Genomic DNA, 27,788 nt, shown 5'->3' with positions numbered 1-27,788 from the left:
ACACATGTTGATAACCCAGATTTTAATTGACCCTGTACATAATACGCCAACAAAACTGACGGCCGGCAACGTAGGTCATTATAGAAATACCATAAAACAACAGATAGCTTCGCTGTACACTTTAAAAGTAAGGCTAGGATCTTTGTGGCTACTGCATTTGTACATTAGTATAATACCAAGTTTGCCTAGACACTCGGAGGATATAGAGGCCGACTATATAAAACTTGTGGCCACACACGAATATGTCATTAAAAAAGTGCGTAAAGACCTAACCCGATGCCGCAAAGGTAATTCTTATGATAGTTTCGATGATATGATTAAATCGAATCCTTATCCGACACAAAATGATTTGGTAACTATGGTGCACACAAATGATAGTGCGGCCATACGACTGATAAATAAAAATAAAATATGCCCGAAGTCGATTAATGATAGTTTTATAGAAACGGCAAAAATCAAAAGTCTTTTTATGAACAACATAGGTTCGAGAACGGTTTATATTAGAGATGCAATGAACGTATTCAACGTGCAAGTGAGCTGGTCCGACATTATCCATCGTTTGGAAAAGTCGTATAATGATGCGCGTACATTGGATTGGTCTACCGACAACCTTCAAAATATAAGATCATACTATACGCTGACTTATTCAATTCTAAAGATCATCATGTACCGACTTTCGTTAAAACACATAACATATTTAAAAGACTATTCAAAAGGTTCGGGCAACTACGTGCATTACGCGCAACAATGGTACGTCCTAGTCGAAAAATTTGGTATCATGTTAAGCTTGACCAATGAACTACACATAGGAGGCTTGCTTACTGCCTTCAATAATCTCATTAAGGGAACAGAGAAAATCGGCAGTGTGGAAAGATATGTAAGAGAAATACTGCATTCGCTTTGCCAACCTCACGGGTGTAAGGCCATCGAACCATTCAAAATAGACAATAAAGAATTTCAAATACCTTATGAATCTCCGAATAAATATATTACTGCAGATTTGAAAAATAATGCAACTAGCCGTGTACCGATTGAGTACAACAGTTTGGAAAACACCAGAGTATTCTTTCTTTATCTCGGTCGGGTGTTCGGAAATGTCGACTTCAGCTTGGTTCAGTCACTCATGGAATATATCGATGAAATACAACTGGAAAATAATATGGAGAAGTTCATAAATGTTCATCTCGATTTTTTAGATTCTGACTGCTCATAATTTTCCTTAATACTAAAAATTTGTAATAATTATAAAAATTCCAATATCATAATTATTATATAAACCCATGTCATGTCATAGCTAATTTCCAATAAAATAAATACATTTTGTAAGCATTAAGAAGGCGTCGTACCGCCCATTTCTAAGGTGTAAAGTATAGGCAATTTATTACAAAATCTTAATTAAAGGTTAAACTGTGACGTATAATTATTAGTTCATTACTTAGGACTCTATTTGGGTAGTTAATTTATTTTTCGGACTATTACAGCATTTTTGAAAGCGATTTAAAAATGTTTTTTCATCTCTACATGTTTAAGCAGACTGAAAATAACTCGCCTAATTTTGGTTTTAGAGTAAAAGCACCCATTATAAAAATTAAAATTAAACAATATTCCGGAGGGCACCGCGGTACTTTTTTTATATTATTATTATATAGTAAAACCATTGATTTTAGAATATACTGTCAACAGTAATCTCATTAATGGAATAGAGAAAATTGATAGTGCAGGTTATGTAGTTTCAATACTGCATACGCTTTGCCGAATAAATACATGAGTCTTATTTGGTTACTCATAGAATACATCGATGAAATCAGACTGGAAATAATATGGAGAAAATGTATCTGGTGTCTCATAGACTAATAGTTATAATTCTATACTAACATTGGTCTATAGCTGATTTATTAATCGAAAATCGTACTTGAAATTTACTGATGGTACTACGTTGTTTGCCTGGTCATATTTTGAAACCAAATAAGCTTCTAGTCAGTTATAGTCTTTTCGTATTCTTACAGTTGCATCAGTCCATGAGTCACTAATTTTGATTCGGACAATGTTAGATGAATGCAATGATAGATGTAACGGATGGTTTATATAGCAATTATCACTGATTTGGGCAAATATTGTCCTAGTATTTAAACGGATAAGAAACCTTCTTATTGTACGCGTTGGACTTATATAGGTTAGAAAAACTGGATGAATTGGTTCGTGTAAAGATACACTGACATTGCTGGAACTTGGCCTGGTGCACTGCCGTGCGCTCAGATTACCCATTTAGTTAAGTGACAAAATTACACTATTAGACGCAAATAAGTTCTTTTAGAATAACAAGGTATGCCAGAGCAATAACCATACACGGTGATTTTAAAATGTAAATAAAACAAAACCAGACAACTCTATGATAACAAGAATCTTAAGATAACTCTAAGTACAGGATGAACTGTAAATTATTTCTCTGTTATTAGGTCTATTATTTTACTTCATAAAGTGTATATATGGAAATTTCGCAATTTTAATGGACATCAATATTTTATTATATCAATACATATTTTATAAATATATACGTATATTTTATAAATATATATGTATGTACAATCACGATTTGAAAATATGTTGTTAAAACCTTTGCTAAAACACACGCATTTATTAATATAAACTTCTGTTTTATCGGCAAATGCGTGCGCGTGACGCTGGTTCGAGACTAAAAATTGTTTGCACGATTTATATTTGCACAAAACACATTTTTAGAACGAGTGTTATGGTTTTTCGTATTTCAATTTATTTTGCCTCAACGATTTAAGTTAATTTTATTACATTGATATACCTATTTCACAATGTCTATGAAATTTTAATAATACATAGCTGAAAATCGATCGATTTTCATATACAATAATATAAATATTCAAAATTTCGATTCCTTAATGCGCATTAATGACACATTAAACTGTGTCTCATTATATTTGATTTATGCCATTTTGCATTTAGATCGATCGAATCTTAATTTAGCTCATAATCCACACTTAAGTGTTTGTATAAAGAATATAATATTAGGTATTGCTTACAATGTCTTTTAACTTATCTCTTTGCACTATACATTATACAACAGGCAACGTAATGAACACCAGTGATTATTATTCTTTATAATAAATTTGAACTCTTATACTTTGATCACATAACATATGGAATACAAAAGTGTACAGAAAACAATATGGGTTTTGTCATATGATTTAACATGTATAATTGTACAACGTATATTGATAAAAAATTAATACATATACAATATATTGGTAAAAATAATGTAATAAGTATATTTTTTTCTTAAAAAAAAAAAAAAGATAGAACCAGTGTAAAAAATATATTAGCTAATGGTTTTGTCTCTCGAAAAATTCGACACATAGACATAAAAATGAGTAAGAAATCTGAATCATAACCATAACAAGTAAACGATTAAATTTATGAAATAATATTTCATAACCCCAACAACTTCAACAGGTGTATTTTTATTTTTCTTCAATACAATTGCCACACAATTAAAAAAAATTGTTGTAAGTTATATTATTAAAACATTTGATGAATTTTTAGTTTACACAACAAATTTCATTTGAAATTCTTATTTATGTACTCATTGAGTGAATGAATCACATCAAAGTCGACATTTAGGAAAATCTGGGTAAGATGTAACATAAAAGCTTTTACGTTGGCAATACTGTTAAGTTCAACTGATTCTTGTTTACTTACGGATTGTACATAATTTGCTATATCTTGGTTAATACTTTTATATGGTAACTTAAATTCTTGGCCGTCTAATATCATTGAAATAGTCGCTTTGCACTTGAGTGTCTTGCAAATCAAATCCAGAACTGCCTCCAGATAATCTTTTACATTATTAATGCATTCCTGTTGATTCGTGATATCTTCTAAAGCGAAAAGCAAGTCAGCGATGTGCGGGTCATCCCTAATGTGCAACATATTTCCGAATTCGAGAACCAAATGGTGCCATTGTTCCAAGTAAGACACTTGAGTATGACCGGACAATGGTTCTATGTACAGTAAGTGTTTCAAAGTTAGTCTTAAAAAAATGACTTTCAAGAAATTGTACTGCGTTTTATAGTATTTTTTGATAGTTTGTAATTTGGTTGATTTCCAATCCAATGCTTTAGCATTTGTCCAAATATTTTGCAAATTAACATAAGTGTCCACCCAGTTTACTTGCACGTTATACACGTGCATCAGATCCAACCTGGCTGTAAGGTTACCGCCAAAGCTGTTCATGAATAATTCTCTTAATCTAAACGATTCGTAATTCAAACCGGGAGGCAATTCGTTCATGTTTGCCTTTGCCATAGAAAAGAACTCATCACAATTTTCATCAATCGCCTGTTTTATTTGACGTATATTGGGTGACCAGTCATGTGAGTCCATCCATTCTTCATAGCGATCAAACAAATTTCCTGGGCGACAACCTTCGGTTTCGGTTTCCTTTTGTAATAGGTCAGTGACGTAACCGTGGGTGGCACTCATCTTCGCAATAATTCTTGCTCTCTCTCTTTCTTTATTCACGTCTGTACACGAAAAATCGCAGCTTCCTATCACCATTCTCGTGTATAAGTGTAACAACCACAACGCACCGATTTTGGATTTATCTAATACGTACAACGTATAAACTCCTGCCCTAGTGTTGTACTCTTTGATCAAATCTATGACGTCACCAGCCATAATAATTCTCTGGTAAAATATGTATCCGGTCAGCTGCATATGGAATAGCCCGCTAAACAAATGCATGCATTTTAAATCATCATGGAGTTCATCTTTATTTAATATGTCGTTTGATTTATACTTGTAGCCAGTTTGAAAGGACACTACTGATCTATAATAAAACACAGCTAAACATAAAACGATTGTTATTAGCACTTTTAAATGCATTCTTATGCCTCTAAGTCTTAAATGTATTCGGTTAAACAATTTTAGATTATACAAAGTTTAATGGTTAGGAAAGCAACACTGAACAGCTTACAATTATAGAGGTTGTTGTATATTACACATTTGCAAAGCGGTTATTGTTTCCGGGATGTTTGTTTTTGTATTATTGGTTTAAAGAATAAAACAAAACCTACATAAAATAATCATAATAAGAAAAAATTATAGGTGCTTAAATAAGTATGAAAAAAATGAATTTTATAATTTTCTCTTAATAACACATTGAAGTACAATTTAATACTAAATATATGAATTCAAACAATTTACATGATATGACTGTACATGTAAATATTCAAAATGCGCATTAATGGCAAACACCATTGAGACTATACCTGAGTAATACTTGGTTTATGCCATTTTGATCGATCGAATTTTAGTTTATCTCATAAACCTACAGCCTTAAAATGTTTGTATAAAAGAATAAAATATCAAGGATTGCTTACAATGTCTTTTAACTTATCTCTTTGCACTATAAATTATATAACAGGCAACGGAATGAGCACCAGTGATTATTATTCTTTATAATTAATTTGAACTCTTATACTTCGATCACATAACATATGAAATTCAAAAGTGTACAAAAAACAATATGGGTTTTTGACATATGATTTAACATGTATACTTGTACAACGTATAATGATATTAATTAATGAACATATAAAATATATTGGTAAAAGTAATGTATTAATTATATTTTTTTCTTAAAAAAATAAAAAGATAAAACCAATGTATAGAAAAAATTAGTTAATGGTTTTGTCTCTCGACAAATGCGTCATAGAGGCATAAAAATGAGTAAAAAATCCAAATCATAAACATTAGAAGTAAACGGTTTAATTTATAAAATAATATTATGTAATAGAAGCTTAATTATTTATTAATAAGATTTCATACAATCACAACAACTTCAACAGGTGTATTTTCATTTTATTTCATTACAATTGTCACATAATTAAAAACAAATGTTGTAAGCTATATTATTAAATAACACACCTACTAAATAACAATTGATGAATTTATAGTTTAACCAACTAAATTCATTTGAAATTATTTTTGATGTACTCAATGAGCGAATGAATCACACCAAAGTCGACATTTATGAAAATCTTGGTGAGATGTAACATAAAAGCTTTCACGTTGGCTAGACTGTTGAGTTCAACCGGTTCCTGTCTACTTACGGATTGTACATAATTTGCTATATCTTGGTCAATACTTCTACATGGTAACTTAAATTCTTGACCGTCTAAATTCATTGAACTAGTCGCGTTGCACTTGAGTGTCTTACAAATCAAATCCAGAACTGCCTCCAGATAAAGTTTTACATTATTGATGCATTCCTGCGGATTCGTTAGGCCAGCTAAAGCGATAAGCAAGTCAGCGATGTGAGGGTCATCCCTAATGTGCAACATATTTCCGAATTCGAGAACCAAATGGTGCCATTGTTCCAAGTAAGACACTTGAGTATGACCGGACAATTGTTCTATGTACAGTAAGTGTTTCAAAGTTAGTCTTAAAAAGATGACTTTCAAGAAATTGTACTGCGTTTTATAGTATTTTTTGATAGTTTGTAATTTGGTTGATTTCCAATCCAATGCTTTAGCATTTGTCCAAACATTTTGCAGATGAACATTAGTGTCCGCCCAGTTTACTTGCACGTTATACACGTGCATCAGATCCAATCTGGCTGAACAGTTACCGCCAAAGCTGTTCATGAATAACTCTCTGAATCTAAACGACTCGTAATTCAAACCGGGAGGCAATTCATTCATGTTCGCCTTTACCATAGAATGGAACTCATCACAGTTTTCATCAAGCGCCTGTTTTATTTGACCTATATTGGGTGACCAGTTATGGGAGTCCATCCATTCGTCATAGCGATCAAACAAATTTCCTGGGCGACAACTTTCGGTTTCGGTTTCTTTTTTTAATAGGTCAGTGACGTAACCGTGGGTGGCACTCATCTTCGCAATAATTCTTGCTTTCTCTCTTTCTTTATTCACGTCTGTACACGAAAAATCGCAGCTTCCTATCACCATTCTCGTGTATAAGTGTAGCAACCATAACGCACCGATTTTGGATTTATCTAATACGTACAACGTATAAACTCCTGCCCTAGTGTTGTACCCTTTGATCATATCTATGACGTCACCAGCCATAATAATTCTCTGGTAAAATATGTATCCGGTCAGCTGCATATGGAATAGTCCGCTAAACAAATGCATGCATTTTAAATCATCATGGAGTTCATCTTTATTTAATATGTCGTTTGATTTATACTTGTAGCCAGTTTTTAAGGAAACCACTGATTGACAGTAAAACACCGCTAAACATAGAACGACTATTATTAGAACTTTTGAGTGCATTATTTAAGTCTTAAATATATTTGGTTACACAATTTTAGAATACACAAAATTTAATGGTACGGAAAGCAACACTGAAGAGCTTACAACTATAGGTCGGTGTATAGTACACCTAAGTTTAGTATATAAGAATTGCTTAATATCAAAGATTATTTCTATCGATCTAAATTCCTAAGCTATTGCAAATGTTAGGAGCAAATACTTAATGTAGTTAAGAAATAAAAATATACAATAGACTAGGTACGTATAAATAATAGTTTAAAGTTCTCAAAAAAAAAAAAAAACTACTACATAAAACTAAATGTCTTATAAAATAAATTCTAAATAATGATATGCTTAAAAAAACACTTCTTCGAATAGTCAAAATAAAAATGTGGTCTGTACAAATACAAATCAAGCAATTGTATCTATAAAGTGATGAGACATAATCCCGTTATTTAAATAATAATAATAAACCACGACGATATACGAAGGTAACAAGTTTGTATACGTGACACTTTTTCACCAAGACAGACTATTCTAAAGTCAAATTTGTATTGTACAACATATTATTACCCAAATTACAAATCGTTAACTCATATTTCTCCAGTTGAAATAATTCGTTACCTCAAAAAGCATCAAGCAAACGTATTATTTTTTGACCGAATAACAGACTACTACTCAGAACTATGGTTCACTCTGCAATGATTAAGAAAATTGTTTTTTGTTTGGTGCTGTTCTTTTGCCATTCAGTACAATTATTGGAAACCGGTTACAAATATCCCAGCAATGAATTTATCGAAAATGATAATCTCAATAATGATTTAAAATGTGCATTTCTGTTTAGTGGATTGACACACATGTTAATAACCCAGATTTTAATTGGCCCTGCATATAATATGTCAACAAAACTGACGGCTAGCAATGTAAGTTATTACAAAAATACGATAAAATACCAGATAGCCTCGCTGTACACTTTAAAAGTAAAGATGGGATCCTTGTGGCTACTAAATTTGTACCTTAATATAATACCTGGTTTGCCTGAGTATTCAAAGGATATGCCGGCAGACTATTTAAAACTTTTGGACACACACGAATATGTCATCAAGAAACTGCGTAAAGACCTAACCGGATGCCGCTTAGGAAATTCTTTTGATAATTTCAAAGCTATGATTAAGGAAAACCCTAATCCATCACAAGATGAGTTGAGAGATATGGTAAACAAAAACGATAATATGGCCAGAGGACTACTGAGTATAAACCAGATATATACAAATTCGTTTGTCAGAGAGGTAATAGAAAAGATAAATATGAGAAGACTTTTTATGAACAACATGGGTAACAATAAAATGATTAAAAAAGATTTAATGAACGTATTCAACGTGCAAGTAAATTGGTCCGACATTACCGACCGTTTGGAAAAATCGTATAATGATACGCGTACACTGGATTGGTCTAACGACCACCTTCAAAAAATAAAATCATACTACACGCTGACATATACATTTCTAAAAATCATCATTTTCAGGCTGGCGTTAAGACACATAACATATTTAAAAGACGACATCAGCGCGGACAACCACGTGCATTATGCGCAAGAATGGTACATCCTAGTCAAACAATTCGGTAATATGTTAAATTTGACCAATGAACTACACATAGGAGGCTTGCTTACTGCCTTCAATAATCTCATTAAGGGAACAGAGAAAATCGGCAGTGTGGAAAGATATGTAGTAGAAATACTGCATTCGCTTTGTCTTCCTCTCGGGTGTAAGGCCATCGAACCATTCAAAATAGACAATAAAGAATTTCAAATACCTTATGAATCTTCGAATAAATATATTACAATGGCTTTAAAAAATAATGCAACTAGCCGTGTACCGATTGAGTACAACAGTTTGGAAAACACCAGAGTATTCTTGCTTTATCTCGGTCAGGCGTTCGAAAATGTCGACTTCAGCTTGATTCAGTCACTCATTGAAACTATTGATGAAATACAACTGGAAAATAATATGGAGAAGTTCATAAGTGTTCATCTCGATTTTTTAGATTCTGACTGCTCATAATTTTCCTTAATACTAAAAATTTGTAATAATTATCAAAATTCCAATATCATAACTATTATATAAATAAACCAATCCGTATGTCATGTCATAGCTAATTTCCAATAAAATAAATACATTTTGGAAGCTTTAAACGTTTAGTCTACTAATTGTTATTCCTATAAACTTTTTTGAAGATACGGTAGATTTGGTTAGGTTAGATTACATATTATAGTCTAAACATTTCTTATGAACACACATTGGTAACTATTAAAACATTACAACAATAATATCGTTAGAGAAAGCCATTTCTAGGTTATGCGAAACTGGAAAATGATATGGAGAGGTTATACAATTATTACAACGATTCATAAGGTTTGACTGCTCATAGTCTAATCTTACCATACTAACACAATTATAAAATTAATTTTTAGATAACTGCAAATTTCAATAAAGTAAATAATCAAATTAAAATGTTTTATTCTATCAATTATATATGTTTTAAACTATTTTGAAGATACACCAGGTAATTATTATGAATATTAATTAAATAATTGTAATATTTATCAATGGTAGTTCTAAATAAAATCAATACAATAAATAACAGAAATACACTAGAATTATTTACTTATTAATTTAGGAATTATCTCATTAGATTTAAGCTTTTTCTTTACCCGAATTTCGCTATACTATCTATGCTAATTCAACATTTAGCATAAATTCAACAGAAGTTTTTTTTACGTGATGAAACATGAATACGTCATTTAAATTAAAAAAATACCATTATTAGAATAGGTTGATAGAAAATCGTTGTTATAATTTGTATCGTACCAATTTCATGGAAGTAAAAACGCTACGTTACTTTTCCATGATATATATTAAAATGTTGAGTTAAGAGATTATAACATGATAATAACACCTTTAAAATTTGATATACCATAGAAATGTTAGGTTATGTGATGTTTATATTATAACCCTGTCATACATGTACTGTGTGATAAATATTGTATCAACAAATATAGAGATAAATACGAACAAAATATCTAAATCGCAAGTTAGACAGTTATAATTACCTCAGTTGTTACATTTCATTACCTCAAGGAGAATAATTAAGGCAACATATTATTTTTTGGACACAAAGATTATTTATTTAAAATCAATTTAACGGTTAGGTTAGGTATATAAGGTAATATATTAGGTAATATAGTAAAACGACAGCGTGGATAGCTATGTAGTAAAAATTCTGCATTAACTAATATTAACTATAACATGTAATCCAGGCTTTATATTACCTTCATCATCGTTTTTCTCTCTTTAAAAAGAAAAATATCAATCTATGACTTGATGCATCTTATCACATTATGTATTTATTGTTGTTATCTTTGTATAAACAAATGTTTTTTACAATCCGTATAACATAGTCGTTTACTAATACAAATATCTTTTAATTTTAGTAGGTAACGATACATATTTTTTTTTACATACAATAGTATTTTTGTACAGCATAAAAGTGGAAACCCTATATTGCCATTCGCTGTATAAAACTTTACTTTAAAATAAATAGACTTAAATATAAATATATAGTATTTGCCCAACTAAAATGCTCGGCAATGTGTTTGAGCTAGTTTCTGTATTTTTTTTTATAATATACTATAACAGTATACAAATGTTCGCATCTTACACGGTCAAAAAAAATCTGTCTGACGTACTAAACGCACTTTTAGGATATCAACAATGGGCACAGATTATCGATGTGGAAGTTAAATCACATCCAGGTATTACAAACGAACGTGTTTCGTTTTTAGGGAAAGATTTATTTATTTACAGAGGTTTGTACTCCCGCACTAAAAACATTGGAAATTCTCAAGTCAGTATCGAAAACGTGTACAAAAAATACTACATGGTCACTAATTTGTTAGGATGTGTATTCGCGATGTGTACACGAAACCTATATTACAGATAAAATGTTTTTGATCAACGTTTTAAATGTTAAGGTAGCGTTTGGCGTGTACACATCCTAACAAATTAGTGACCATGTAGTATTTTTTGTACACGTTTTCGACACTGACTTGGGCACTTCCAATGTTCTTGTTGCGGGAGTACAAACCTCTATAAATAAATAAATCTTTCCCTGAAAACGAAACACGTCCGTTTGTAATACCTGGATGTGATTTAACTTCCACGTCGATAATCTGTGCCCATTGATGATATCCTAAAAGTGCGTTTAGTACGTCAGACAGATTTTTGTTGACTGCGTAAGATGTGAACATTTGTATACTGTTACAGTATATTATAAAAAAATACAGATACCAGATCTACACTTTGCCGGGCATTTTAATTGGGCAAATACTATATGTTTAAATTTAAAATCTATTTATTTTAATGTAAAGTTTTATACGGTGTACGGCAATATAGGTGTTTCCTTTTCATGCTGTACAAAAGTACTACTGTATGTAAAAAAAAAAAAACGTATCGTTACCTACTAAAATTTAGAGATACTTGTATTAGTAGACGACTATGTTATACGTATTGTAAAAAAACACTTGTTTATACAAAAATATCGACAGTATACTATGAGGTTTAACATGAACTTTTTATGTTTAAGTGAATTTTAGTTTTTATCCGGAGCATAGAAGATAATGCGAATTTTTATTTTTCTATTTTTGCGTCTGGACCGACATTATCTCTTTGGATAGTATCAATAATTATACAGCATATTATTAGTATTAGCAATAGCTTAGGATTTCAGATCGATAGCAAAACTCTTTGGTATCAAGCAAATCGATCCATTTAAAAAAAAACCAAGACAGTGGGGTCGGGGCATAGTGGGGACGAGTAGGTCACAGGCTTACGGGAATTTTTAAATCTGAAAGTGATAGAATCACCTTCGAAAAAACGCTTCGATGCAAATCAGTAGTTAGTATACTCAAGCCAGTATAGTCCAAACCAAGCACAGAGTAAACTAGCAAAGTTAGAAAGTAATAAATTGCTGCGTGCTTAATTGCAACAACACATATACAAGTTAAACTAACATAATATTTTACAATTTTTGTAACCTACCATTTCAGAAAGAACTGAAGATTCGATATCTGTCCAGCCGTTTTGAAGGAGTTTGCATACTTACACACGGACAGAAGAAATGTATATAGAAAGAAGATAATATAAAAAGTCAATATAAAAAATCACTTCAGAGTCACGTAGTCTATTCCGCGCTATAATTTATGTAATAAAGTCGTCAATAGCAATTTCGCTATTACGGGTGAAGTTTGTCCCAGTTGGACATAAATTATCCGCATAGTTGAAACCAAATTACATTATTAAACTGGTGGAAACTAATTAATCTTTCATTTACTCAAAGTATTTTTAGTATTACAAGATAAGCAAGAGTAATAGCTAATTACCCTACATTGTGATTTTACGGAAAATGATACCCATTACCTAACCGTATTATGAGAATAGACAATCATGCTACGCACTTAGTTCCGGTTAAAATTAAAATAATAAACGTTTTAATTTAAATATGATTTTTGTTAGCAGACCTATTATAGTTTTATTGTATAAATTACACATAAATAAAAATATTTTTTATAATAAAACAAAAAAAAACAATAATATAAAATTGGACTAAGCTTAAAAAAAAACAAAAAAACCTCCAAATAAACCGGTTTTATTTACACTTTGCAATACATAACATTTTTATATTGCTGAAAAAAAATATGTCGTCTGAACAAATATAAAATAAACAATTGTTTCTTAGATAAGTAATACACAACAACAACAGCACGTTAGTTCATTGTTAACAGTCGAATCACTAAATAATATTTTAGAAAAAGGAATACTTTATCGTTTGATTTAAGTACAGTAACATTGTAAACAGTTAATTCGTTAATTGTTTTTTTTTATTTAAATACGGCATATGGACTTAAAATATATAAAAAAAAAATCCAAATTATAAAACTTATTAATTATTATAATTTTGTAAGTGGCAACAGTTTGCAATGTCTCAAAAAGCAAACGTAAAATGTTTTTAACCGAGTTAATAGACTTGTAAACAGAAATATGGCGTGAGCACCGTATAACAGAACAGGAATTTTTTAAGCTTGCTGTTGCTCTTTGGCCAAACGACTACATTATCATATGATAGCCCAACCGAGTACAGTAACTAACTTGTTGTTAGTACCTGACCTATGGACAGAAATATGGTGAACTCGCAGAAGGAAATTGTTTTGGGCTTGATGCTGTTCTTTTGCCAATCAGTTCATACATTGGAAACTGGTTACGTGTATGCCGGAAATAAAAATATTGCAAAAGCTTTTCCCCATACAGATTTGAGATGCGCATACCTGTTTAGAGGTTTGAAACACATGCTAATAACTAAGATTTTAATTGGCCCTGAATTTAATACGCCAACAAAATGTTCAAAGTCGTATAATGAAGATTTTATAGAGACTATTATATAAACTCATCTGTAAGTAATGTCACAGTAAATTTCAAGTAACATAAATAATCTTTGTTAGTGTTTTAAACGTTTTTTCTACTATTAATTGTTTCTATAAACTATTTAGAATATGGTACAAATGTGTACTCAAATATATTAACAGAATGCTAACTGTTTTTTTTTTGCACAAAAAGCATATTGTATGGCTAAATGTACAGTTTTTAAATTCGTTCGTTAAAACATAACGCAACAGTCAAAATCTAAATAAATCGAGATGAAAATGTATAAACCTCTCCATATAATTTTCCAGTTTTATTTCGTCAATGTATTCTATGAGTGACTGAATCTCACGTAAACACTGAATCGACACTTCCAAACACCCCACCGAGGTAAAACAAGAAAATTCTAGTGTTTTCCAAATTGTTGTACTCAATCGGTACACGGCTAGTTGCATTATTTGTCAAACCCGTTATAATATATATTTATTCGAAGATTCATAACGTATTTGAAATTTTTTATTGTCTATTATAAATGGTTCAATAGCCTTACATCCGAGAGGCAAGCAAAGCGAATGCAGTATTTCTAATACATATCTTTTCATACTGCCGATTTTCTCTCTTCCCTTAACGAGATTATTGATGGAATTAAGCAAGATTTTTAAATGTAGGTCAAGTTTAACATAATACCAAATTCTTTGACTACTGTAGTCGTCCGAGCTTTCTAAATAGTGTTTTAGATATATCATGTGAATTGTCATATGAATAGAATAGCAAAAAAATTGTGTAGTTGTAGTAAGCTTTGTAGTTTCAATACTGCATTCGCTTTATCTGCTTCTCGGATGTAATTCAATCGAACCATTCAATATAGACTGTAAAGAATTTATCATACCCTATGAAACTTAGGTGAGTTAATAAGTTGAAAAAATACAACTAGTCGTGTGCCGATTGAGTACAACAGTTTAGAAAATAGTAGGATATTTTTTCGTTATCTCGAGCGGTTGTTCGAAAAGGTCGACTTCAGCCTCATCAATTTACTCATAGAATATATTAACGAAATAAAACTTGCAAATTATATAAAGAGATTCAACAATTTTCATCTAGATTCATTAGATTTTGACTAGGTATAGTCTAGTATGACTTATATGCACACATTAGTAGCTATTAAAAAATTACAATAATATTTTTAGAGAACCATATGTACAGATCATGTGAATTTCAATAAAATAAATAAGCTTTTTAATATTTAAAAAGTAGTTTCTGTTATTTATATGTGATTTGCATTTAACTTATATTTCTAAGACTCATTGTATATAACCATTAATAAAATGTACTAAACTATTCTTGAACCGAGATTATATATTCTGTAACAATGACAACAAATAAAACATTCCAATAAAAATTTGTATTCTAAAATATCTCTTTGAAGAGAGGTAATTTTCTGTTATCATCGTATATTTCAACATTAATAATTGTAACTTGTATTTAAGGCTTTTTTAGCTTTATTCTTGTTTTCTCTCATCTAAAAAGAAATTTATCAATTTAAGACTTCATGCATCGTATGACATTATCTAGTCTATAAGTGCTCACCGTGGGTTTAAATAGGTTGTCTAATACATTTTTTAGACTATTTAATATTTATTTATTTTAATTCTTTTAATAATGTTTTCTATATTTTTAATCATTTAAGCTTCAAAACGTAGCTGAGAAAATGCTAGTCTATCAACGGTGTAAGATATTTAGTGGGAGTATCCGCAAATTGTGTAAATACAATAAAATTCTTAGACAAGAAGAACTGTAAATGATTAGTCCGTCATTATAACTATGTTATTACTTCATAACAATAGTTTAGAGGTGATAGAATATAATATGGGAATTTTTCGATTTTAAGGAACAATATAATATAACAATATTTTATTATATTAATACATTTATAAATATATATATATATATGTACAATTGACACATTGTCAGAAAATCTTTTATTATTAAAAAATATATTACTAAATAACACATTCACTAAATAACGATTGAGAATTTTTTCATTTACATAATTCATTTCATTTAAACTTCTCATTGATGTACTCAATGAGCGAATGGACCACACTAAAGTCGACATTTAAAAAATCTTGGTGAGATGCAACATAAAAGCTTTTGCGTTGGCAAGACTGTTGAGTTCAATTGGTTCTCGTCTAGTAACGGATAGCACATATTCTGCTATATCTTGGTCAATACTTCTACATGGTAACTTAAATTCTTGACCGTCTAAATCCATTGATCTAGTCGCCACGCAGCCGAGTGCCTTGCAAATCAAATCCAGAACTGCCTCCAGATAATCTTTTACGTTATTAATGCTTTCCTGTTGATTCGTGAGGTCTTCTAAAGCAAAAAGCAAGTCAGCGGTGTGAGGGTCATCCCTAATGTGCAACATATTTCCAAATTCAAGTAGTAACTAGTAAGTCGTGCCATTGTTCCACGTAAAATACTCGAGTTGGGCCGGACAATGGTTCTACGTACAATAAGTGTTTCAAAGTTAATCGTAAAAAGATGACTTTCAAGAAATTGAACTACTATAAATGCAATTTATAGTATTTTTTGAAAGTTTGAAATTTGGATGATTTCCAATTGAGTGCTTTAGCATTTGTCCAAGCTTTTTACAGATAAACATTAGTGTCCCCCCAATTTACTTGCACGTTATACACGTCCATCAGATCCAACGTGGTTAAGTTTGCATCGTTACTGCCAAAGTAGTTCATAAATAACTCTTGGAGTCTAAACGACTGGTAATTCAAACCGGGAGGTAATTCCTTCATGTTTTTCTTTGTCATATAATTGAGCTCATCACAGTTATCATAAAACGCCCGTCTTATGTCACGGTAATCGGGTGACTGGTTATGGCGTTTCATCCATTTGTCATAGCGATCAAAAACATATCCTGGGCGACAATCTTCGGTTTCCTTTTGTAATAGATCAGTGACGTAATCATGGGTAGTAAGGATCTTTGTTTGTACACATATTTGTAAAATAGTAGTAGACCATAACGTACCGATTTTTGATTTATCCAAGACGTACAACGTATACACTCCCGCTCTAGTGTTATAGCATTTCATTATATTGATGAACTCTCCAGCCAGAAAAATCCTGTGGTTGAATACGTATCCGATCAGCTGCATATGGAATAGTCCGCTAAACAAATGCGTGCATTTCAAATCATCATAAAGGTCATCATCTCGATTAATGTAATTTGATTTGTACTTGTAGCCAGTTCTTAAGGACACTACCGATCGACAGTAAAACACGGCTAAACATAGAGCGATTGTTATAAGCACTTTCAAGTGCATTCTCACGTCTTTAATTCTTAAATGTATTCGGTTTACACAAAGTTTAATGGTTAGGAAAGCCGACGACTAAACTAGCTACAACATCATTATAGGTCGGTGTTATAGTACATCTTTGCAAAGCTGTTATTGTTTGCGAGACGACGTGTTTTTGTATTGTTGGCTTAAAGAATAAAAAACAACGACTTAAAAAATGAATATTAATGATAATAATAAATTTAAGTAACTTAAAAAAGGATAATATAGCCCATTAATTATCAACTATTAATCACGCATTAAAGTGCAATTTTATACCAAACATATGAATTATTGTGTAGTGGAAATATACTTAAACAAAAATACACAAAATATACATGGAAATATACAAACGTCATTTACTGACCTTGATTTAAAAGCGAGGGGGGGATTGCATATTATTCTTACAAAATAAAAATGAATTAGTTTTGAATCAATGTTTTTGTGTATAATAGCTTTTCTAACATAGTTTTTAGTTTCACCATGTTTTTTAAACATGGTGTTTAAACATGACGATCCACCCTAATCATATTGACCGCTATAACACTTTAATAAAATGGGGTTAAACTTTTTTGTACAGTTTTGCAAAATATTGAATTCACCAACCGTCTATAATATGTTCAGTAGTCTATTCTCAACAAAAAAGTTTTTAAAATACAGTTCAAATATTTATCGAAAAAACTAAAAACCTGTAGTTCTCTACAATTTTTTGTAAAACACTCAAAAAATTTAATACTATGATTACAGCAGACCCATTTGTAATACCTAAAAAATAATTTATAATTGTATAGAACAGTTGTTATTATCATCAACAGTTTTTCATTGAATCGATTATTTAAAAGTTAATTGATCGTTTTCGTTTATGGTAAATCCTAAAGACGTGTGATCTCCACTATGCTCAGACCATTTGTACACAATAGTTGAGATTTTAAATTATAAATTTAACATATAGAATTCATAATCCTAACAGACCATCAAAGCAAAAAGTGAAAATTACTCATGATAACCAATGCCTAATAATGATGAGAACAAACCATCATGCTACGAATTTAGGACGTATAAAAACCAAACTAATAAAGAGTTGACTCTGATTACGGTTTTTGTTAACTAGTTAACTTAAAAACCTATTATATTTTGTAAAAAAAAAATACATATAAACGAAAACGTTTCAATAAAATCGAATAAAACAAAAACCGCAATGATATAAAATTAGACTGGGATTAGAAAAACAAACAAAAACACAACAACAAAATAAATAAATTTTATTTAACCTTCGCCAAACATAAAATTCTTACTTTGTTGAATAAAAAATATGGTCGGAACAAATATAAAATAAGCGATTATTGCTTAGAAGTATTGCTACAACAACACCCAAGTTTATTGTGAGTACATTATCGTTTGATTTAAGTGCAGTAACAATTCGTTAATTTCAACAAATTGAAGTTAACAAATCTAAATTTTTATAACTGTGAATTCTAGTTTCATTTTATAACGCTTCAAAAAGCAAACGTTTAAATTTATCACCGAGTAGGTACATTGACTTAATGACAGAAACATGGTGAGTTCCCAAAAGGAAATTGTTTTGGGCTTGGTGCTGTTCATTTGCCAATCAGTACATACATTGCAAACTGGTTACGTCTATCCCAGAGATAAAAGAATTTCAAAATATTTCCTCCATAATGACTTAAGATGCGCATACCTGTTTAGTGGTTTGACACACATGCTAATAACTCAGATTTTAATTGGCCCTAAATTTAATACGTCAAAAGAACTGACGGCCGGCAATGTAAGTTATTATAGGTATACTATACAATACCAGATAGCGTCACTGTGCAGTCTAGAAGTAAATCGTATGGGATCCTTGTGGCTACTAAATTTGTTTTTAAATTTGGTAGCTGCTTTGCCTGGGGATATACACGCAGACTATGCAAAACTTGTAGCTACACACGACTATGTTATCAAAAAACTACGAAAAGACCTAACCGAATGCAATGCAGGAAATTCTTATGATAGTTTCGTCGAGTCGCACCCTAATTCAAAACCAAGTGAGGTGAGAGAAATGGTGTTTGATAACTTTTCCGCAGCCAAACGGCTACTATGCAAAAACAACATTTGTTCTAAGTCGTATAATGATAGGTTTTTGGAGAATTTAAAAATCAGAAGACTTCTCTTAAACAACATAGGTAATAAAACGAGTAATTATAATAATTTAATGAACGTATTCAACGTGCAAGTGAAGTGGTCCGACATAACCGATCGTTTGGAAAAATCGTACAATGATGCGCGCACACTGGACTGGTCTAATGACAACCTTCAAAATATAAAATCATACTATAAGCTGAACTATTCATTTCTAAAAATCATCATGTTCCGGCTGACGTTAAAACACATGACATATTTAAAAGACTATATCGGTTCGGGCGGCTATGTGTACTACGCGCTAGAATGGTACGGCGTAGTTAAAGATTTCGGTACTTTGTTAAACCTGACCAATGACCTACACGTAAAAAACTTGCTTGCTGCCATTATTTGTCTCGTTAGAGGAAAAGTGAAAATCACCATTGTGGAAAACTATGTAGTAGAAATACTGCATTCGCTTTGTCTTCCTCTCGGGTGTACGGCCAACGAACCATTCAATATAGACAATAAAGAATTTGAGATACCTTTTGAACATACATGGGAAGAGGTTATAACTCGTTTGGAAAATATTACAACTAGCCGTGTACCGATTGAGTATAATAGTTTGGAAAACACTAGAATATTCTTGTTTTACCTCGGTCGGATGTTTAAACTTGTCGACTTCAGCTTGGTTCAGTCACTCATAGAATATATTGATGAAATACAACTGGAAAATAATATGGAGAAGTTTATAAGGGTTCATCTTGATTTTTTAGATTTTGACTAATTATAAATTTTCTATAATACTAAAATTTTGTAATTATCATAAAAATTCCAATATCATAATTATTATATAAACCCATCCTTATGTCATGTGTTAGCTGATTTCCAATAAAATAAATAATCTTTGATTGTACGCTTTTAACTTTTGGTCTACTAATTATTTTTCCTATAAACTTAGCTTATATTTTGTTTAGATGAAATCTCGGGATAATGAAGAATTTGAAAAAAACGATGAGCTTAAACAGTTGTATCAATTGCCTGATATAATTAGGAAATAAAAAAAAGGAGACTCTAATGGACAGACATGCATGGAGAAAGGAGAGAACTTTAGTTGGGATTGAGCAATGTGCAACTAAGTTGAGGGGACCAAGTGAAGAAGAATATTGAAATGGTGAAGCCATTGTGACGGATAGAGGGAAGTGGCTAGAATTATGTTTTTCAGTATGATCTGTATTGCAATTAGAGTTCCATGTTCAATTTTCAAACAGTTTTGGATTGATTCTGTGTTTGTAATCACGACAACTTATTTACAATGGACCTGCAGTATACTTGCGGTATACTTTGGTTTTATTGTGATGACTGTTTTGTAGAAATATAAAGGTACAATATACCTGCAGATTAGAATTATTTCATGCTTACTAAAATAAGCAATAAAAACCAACTATATAAAATAAAAAGTCTTAACAAGTCATTTCTGTTTATTCATCACAAAAAATAAAAAACACTTTTTTTTTCAAAACGTCGAACAAATAGAAAATAAGCAATTATTTGTATTAAGTGACGAGACATGAACACGTTATACAAATGAAAATTGTATACCACGAAGATTTTTAGTTGATAGCAAATCGTTCAACCGTTCTGTATCAGGTAACATACGCGACACAATTTTTAACCTAGATTTAGACTATTAAAAATACTATTATTAAACGTATGATAAACAGTTATTTAACAGTGTATCAACAAATATAGGGTTGTATACGAACAAAATTCAAATCGCAAGTTAGTTAGTTCTCATTACTTCGGTCGTTACATTTCATTACCTCAGGAAGAACCAAGCCAACAGACTATTTCTGGACCGAGTAAGTAGACAGAAATATGGTGCGCTCACAGAAGGAAATTGTATTGGGCTTGGTGCTGCTCTTTTGCCAATCAGTGCGACCATTGGAAACCGGATATGTATATAACAGAAAAGAACTTGTCAATAATGATAATCTTTATAACGATTTAAAGTGCACATATCTGTTCAGTGCAATGACACACATGCGGTTAATAAAGCTTTTAACCGAGTGCTCTTGTGACTCAAAAACAAAACTAGCGACTGGCAGTTATTATAGAGGTTCCGTAAGACCCCAAATGGCTTCGCTGTACCGTTTAAAAGTAAAGATGGGATCCTTGTGGCTACTACACTTGTACTTGAATTTAGTACCTGGTTTGGTTGAATATTCAAAAAATGTACAGGCAGAACATCTGAAACTTGTGGCCACACACGAATATATCATCAAACAACTGCGTAAAGACCTAACCGGATGCCGTGGAGGTAATGCTTATGACAGTTTCGACGATATGATTAAGTCCAACCCCAATCCGACAAAAGTCGAGTTAAAATTGATGGTGCAAAAAAACGATAGCGTGGCCAGAGGACTGCTAAAAAGAAACAAATTATGTACGAATTCGTTTAATAGAAAATTCATAGAGACGTTAAAAATGAGAAGGCTTTTAATGAACAACATAGGTTCGAGACCAATTTTTATTAATGATTTAATGAACGTTTTCAACGTGCAAGTGAGCTGGTCAGTCATTACCAAAGTACGGATGGAAAAATCGTATCTTGAAGCGCGTTTACTGGACTGGTCTACCGACAACCTTCAAAATATAAAATCATACTATACGCTTAATTACTCGTTCCTAAAAATCCTCATTTTTCGGCTGACGTTAAAACACATGACCTACTTGACAGACTATTCAGAAGGTTCGGACGAATACGTGCGTTACGCGCAAGAATGGTACAACGTAGTAAAAAAATTCGGTATTATGTTAAGCTTGTCCAAAGAACTACACGTGAAAAACTTGCTTACTGCTATCTATAATCTCTGTAATGGCATAGAGAAAATAGATAGTGTGGTTAGCCATGTAGTTGCAATACTGCATTCGCTTTGTTTGCCTCTCGGATGTAATTCCATCGAACCATTCAATATAGACAATAAAGAATTTGAGATACCTTATGGAAGTGCTAGGAACGCTGATTTATTAACTTTGAAGAGAACAACTAGTCGTGTGCCAATAGAGTACAACAGTTTAGAAAACACTAGGATATTTTTTCTTTATCTCGATCGGGTATTCGAGTTTGTCAACTTCAATCTCATTCAGTTACTTATACAATTTATTGATGAAATCGAAATGGAAAATGAAATGGAGAGGTTCAAAAATGTTCATCCTGGTTCGACAGATTTTGACTACTTATAGTCTAATATTTTATCAATAGCACAAATTGGTATAAAAGCACAACAATATTGTTAAAATAACTCATCTATGGTCATGTGATAATTGAATTTCAATAAATAATAAGCTTATTTAAAAGTGTTTTCTATTATTTCTATATTATACGATATATTTTTTGATGACGCGTTATTTAAAACTAAATAATTGCATCAAAGTCTACTATGACCAATGGTAACAGATGTTGTAGAACAATGACAACAAATGAAGCATTAAGAAATTATATCATCATCATAGTGATTTCCAATAATAATTGGAACTGAAAACATTTTTTTTTTTGAAGTTAACCAATCACCTGGTATATACAAATTTAGAAGTTCAATGTCGATTTGAAAAAATGTTGATTAAACCTATGTGAAAACATACACATTTATTAATAAAAACTTCTGTTTTATCGGCAAATGCGTTGGCGTGACGTTGGGTCGACCATAAAAATCGTCGGTACAATTTATGTTTACAGAAAACACGTTTTTAAAACGAGGTTATTGTTTTTTCTATTCAAATTTATTTTGCTTTAACGCTTAAGTTAGAGAAATAGAATATAATACCATTACCCTTTGCACTGTACTATGGGCAACATAATGTGCACCAGTCTTTATTATTTTATAATTTTATTTAAATGGTTTAGAAATCCTTTTATTAGAAGGTTGGACTTCAATTAACCATTTAGTTAAATCAAAATTACATTATTAAATAGATGGAAACTAATCAGATTTTCCTCTAGCCAAACAAGTATATTTGTATTACAATGTATGCCAGAACAATACACGGCGACATAACGGAAAAATGTAACTAAAACAAATAATAATCAATACCTAAGTATATTTTGAGAATAAATAGTTATGCTAAGTATTTAGAACCAGTTAAAATAAAAATAATAAAGGTTTGACCCTGATTACGGTTTTTGTTGGTTGATCAACTTATAAACCTGTTATTATTTTTTTAATATACAAATTGCACATAAACGATAATGTAATAAATTAAATTATACATTTTGACTAAATTTTGACTTACAAAAAAAAAACAACAAAAAACCTGATAATTTATTTGTTTTATTTATCATTCGCAAAACATACAATATTTATATTATTGTTAAAATACAGATATGGCCTGAACAGTTGTTTATTTAGAGTAGCGCTAAAATAACACCAATACAATGTAAACTGTCCCATCGCTAAAATATCGACAAACCAATACATTAACATACGATTACATTCATATTTCTTCAGTTGCAAAATTTCGTTATCTCAAAGAGCATCAAGCAAACAAGACTATCTGCGACCAAGTATTATAGTTTTACACAGATTATGGTGAACTTCGCTAAAATCAATAAAATTGTTTTTTGTTCGGTGCTGTTCTTTTGCCAGTCAGTACAATCATTAGAAACCGGGTACGAATATGCAAGCAATGACCTCGTCGAAAATGATGATAGTCGCCATGATGACTTAAAATGCGCGATACTGTTTAATGGGTTGACACACATGCTTTTAACCCAGATTCTAATCGGTCCCAAATGTAATAAGACAAAAAAACTGATAGCCGGCAACGAAAGTTATTATAGGAACATCATTAGATACCAGATATCTTCTCTGTACAGTTTAAACGTAAGCCCAACGGTATCCTTGTGGCTACTACACGTGTACACGAATTTAATACCGGGTTTGACTGAACATTCAAAGGATGTACCGGCAGACTATAAAAAACTTGTGGACACACACGAATACGTCATCGACAAACTACGTCAAGACCTAAACGAATGCCGCGAAGGAAATTCTTTTGATAGTTTCAAAGCGATGATTAAGAAAAATCCTAATCCGTCCAAAGAAGAGTGGATAGAAATGACGCACAAAAACGAAACGGCCTCCAGAGAACTGCTGGAAAGAAACAATTTATATGCGAATGCGTTTAATAACAAGTTTGTAGAGAAGTTAAAAATCAGAAGACTTTTAATGAACAACATAGGCTCGAGACCAGTTTTTATTAGAGATTTAATGAACGCATTCAACGTGCAAGTGAGCTGGTCAGACATGACCAAGCGTTTGGAAAATTCGTATGATGACGCGCGTTCACTGGATTGGTCTAACGATAACCTTCAAAATATAAAATCATACTACAATAAGGTTTATTCATTCCTAAAAATCATCATGTTCCGACTGACGTTAAAACACATGGCATATTTAAAATACTACATCGGTTTGTACAGCTGCTTCGTGCGTTACGCGCAACAATGGTACAACTTAGTCAACAGATTCGGTATTTTGTTAAGCTTGACCAATGACCTACACGTAAAAAACTTGCTTGCCGCCATTATTTGTCTCGTTAAGGGAAAAGTGAAAATCGCCATTGTGGAAAACTATGTAGTAGAAATACTGCGTTCGCTTTGTCTGCAACTCGAGTGTAACGCCAGCGAACCATTCAAATTAGACAGTAAAGAATTTAAAACACCTTATGAAAGTACGGCGAACGCTGATTTAATATATAGAGTAAAGATAACTAGCTGTGTGCCGATTGAGTACAACAGTTTAGAAAACACTAGAATATTTATTATTTATCTCCATCGGGTGTTCCATGAAGTCGACTTCAGCTTGATTCAGTCACTCATAGAATGTATTGATGAAATCCAACTGGACAATTATATGGAATGGTTCAAAAATAATTATCTCGATTTTTTAGATGACGACTCTTAATATTACCATATTAACACAAAACAGTAATAATTATGCAATTAAAACAATATTGTTATTGTTATGAACCTTCCTTACGTCATGTCACAACTTGGATATTGAATAAAATAAATAACTACATTACATTTTTAATGTTTTTTCTAATAAACATATTTCTTGATAAACAATAAATTATGTTAGATTATAGTTCTATTCTATTATTTCAATATTACAATTGAGTGATGGAATTACGTTGTTTGACTTATATTTTATGACTAAATAGATTTCGAGTGATTTATTAAGAATATAGTCTTCCAATATTTTTGCATGAGTCTCTAATTTAGATTTGGAAAGAATTACATGAATACAAACAGTTGTAGTGATTGATGATGATAATTCCTGATTACCCAGAATCTAGAATAGATACACCCTATACTATTATACATTTGTATATTAATACAAATATATAAGTACAATGGTGACTTGAAAATGTGTTGATATGAAGCTACACTTATTTATAATAAAAACTTCTGTTTTATCGGCAAACGCATTGGTTCAAGACTAAAAATCGTTTGTACAATTATTTATGTTTGCACAAAACACATTTTTAGGACGATTGTTATGGTTTTTCGTATATTAAGTTTTTATGCTTTTACGATTAACATTTGTTTTATTACAATTACCAATACCAACAACACAATGTATATGAAATTCTAATAAAATATGCTGTACCTACCGAGATTTTCATAATCCGAATAATTTTTATAATAAATATAAATTGGTACAACAATAGTTGGTACAAAATCCCGTACTTGTGTCCAGAAACAACGACTTACCCATTCAACTTTTTTATAAAAAAATAAAACATTTATTTTGGGTACTATTTAAATATACTCGTAGTATAAAAGACAAAAAAAAACATGTTGGCTCTTTTCTCTATGAGAGATAGTGTTTAGATTTGAGAATAATTTTTATATTGCAGATCTTAAAAAAAAAATCAGTATTCTATGTTAAAAATAGATCTAATATAAATATAAAATATAAAACAAATTATAAACATTAGTTTTCAAAACTATCTTTTGACCTAATAAAAACCCAGAAAAAACTAATGGCTAATAGTACGAAATAGACACATTTATGTTCTATAAAGCGATTCATGTTAATGTTTAATACTTATAGCAACAAGTTCGTTTAAAAATATTTTCGTTTAAATAACTCAGGTAAAAACATGTTTTGCTTCCAACGTTAAAAAATGTATTTTACGTTACCCCTTTGCACTAAACTATAGGCAACGTAATGTACAATAATCATTATTATTGTTATACTTTTGTATAATAACATATGGTATTCAAAAAGTCTACGGAAAATGATAATATAAATTTTACTATGATTGCGGTTTTTGTTAATTGATTAACCCTATTCTATTTTTTTTTTAAATTACACGTAAACGAAAATATTCTAATAATATCTAATAAAACAAATAAACGCAATGATACAAAATTAGACTGGGCTATGGATATGTCCTGATAATTATATGTTTATTCCGATCTCTAATCTCCTTGCAAAATATAATGATTATAGTATAGTCTTAGTTATATGTTCTGGCCAAACGTTTTTTAGTAGTTTTATAATATCTGGCCTAATTTGATTTACTGGCAACATTTATCAATATTTAACATTTCACATAAATCAATTTCCGTGGTTCGCCAGTAAGTAAGTGCCTACCTAACAAACTCATTTGACTATCCTTATATATATATCGTTATATCCTAATATATCCTTATACTATTATGGAGTACCTAATTAGGAGTACCTTATCTCTCATCTCCAATATATAACCACTTACAACCGCTAGATCGCGCCACACGCACAAATTTTTCTCGATAACGTTCAGCGTGACGCTCTCACAGATTTTCGTATTGACCATCAGCCAATAGACATCTACATATCAAATGTAAATAATACAAATACGTCATTGTAAAAACAATACCTCACAGCATCTCTCAGCTGTCGTGTTAACATACTGTATAAAGATTACACTATACGAAAAGGATGAACTGTAAACGATTGGTCCCGTCCATTTAACTATTTTTTTTTACTTCATAACAACAGATTAGATGTATGGCCATTTTGCAATTTTAATGAACAACTTAGTACAAAAATGTTTTACTCAATATTAGCAACAATATAATCCCTGAGTAACCGAATGATCCGAAAGTTCACGTTATTGAGTTTCGACAAAAAAGCTCTAGCGAACTCTAGGCTATTTCGTTCGATAAAATAATGTTTGTCTCTTGAACTACCGTGACGTATACTGAATTCTGAATCGCGTATTTCGTACGGAACGTCGGCCTCACAACCTAGAATCAAGTTAAACGTACCCAACACTTCTCGCACAGATTTGTAGAAGGATCTTCGCGTTGTCTCTGATTTGGTCATTTCGTCGAGGCCGACCAGCATATGCTTGATCTGAGGATCGTTACTGATCTGCAACGTCTTGCCAAAGTCGTTGATTATAGTGTACCATTCTTCGGTGTATTGTTGTACCGGTTCGACTGATGCAATATTATGTATATAGTGCAAATATTTCCACAC

At 31.2% G+C, this 27,788-nt stretch overlaps 1 protein-coding gene across 1 annotated transcript; it reads right to left on the bottom strand.

Annotated features, from left to right (window-relative positions):
- Positions 1-5,773: 5,773 nt before the first annotated feature.
- On the bottom strand, positions 5,774-7,598 carry LOC126843070 (uncharacterized). The gene is made up of 2 exons (XM_050580377.1): positions 7,243-7,598; positions 5,774-7,173 (listed from the first exon to the last, which is right to left on the bottom strand). The coding sequence occupies exons 1-2, from the start codon at positions 7,326-7,328 to the stop codon at positions 6,003-6,005; spliced, it is 1,257 nt and encodes a 418-aa protein (XP_050436334.1). The 5' UTR covers positions 7,329-7,598; the 3' UTR covers positions 5,774-6,002.
- Positions 7,599-27,788: the final 20,190 nt, after the last annotated feature.

The sequence above is a fragment of the Adelges cooleyi genome, unplaced genomic scaffold, assembly GCF_023614345.1.
Source record: "Adelges cooleyi isolate 19-005CV unplaced genomic scaffold, UGA_ACOO_1.1 ACOO_flye_CR_arks_rails_tigmint_CR_PRNA_574, whole genome shotgun sequence".
In the NCBI taxonomy this organism is placed as follows: Eukaryota; Metazoa; Arthropoda; class Insecta; order Hemiptera; family Adelgidae; genus Adelges; species Adelges cooleyi.
This window is presented reverse-complemented; position numbering and strand designations above follow the sequence as displayed.

Coding starts and splice junctions, on each gene's coding strand:
- LOC126843070 (XM_050580377.1), bottom strand. CDS start 7,328: ATGCACTCAAAAGTTCTAATAATAGTCGTTCTATGTTTAGCGGTGTTT. Junction 7,174..7,242: donor TCCTTAAAAACTGGCTACAA/GTATAAATCAAA, acceptor GCATTTGTTTAG/CGGACTATTCCATATGCAGC.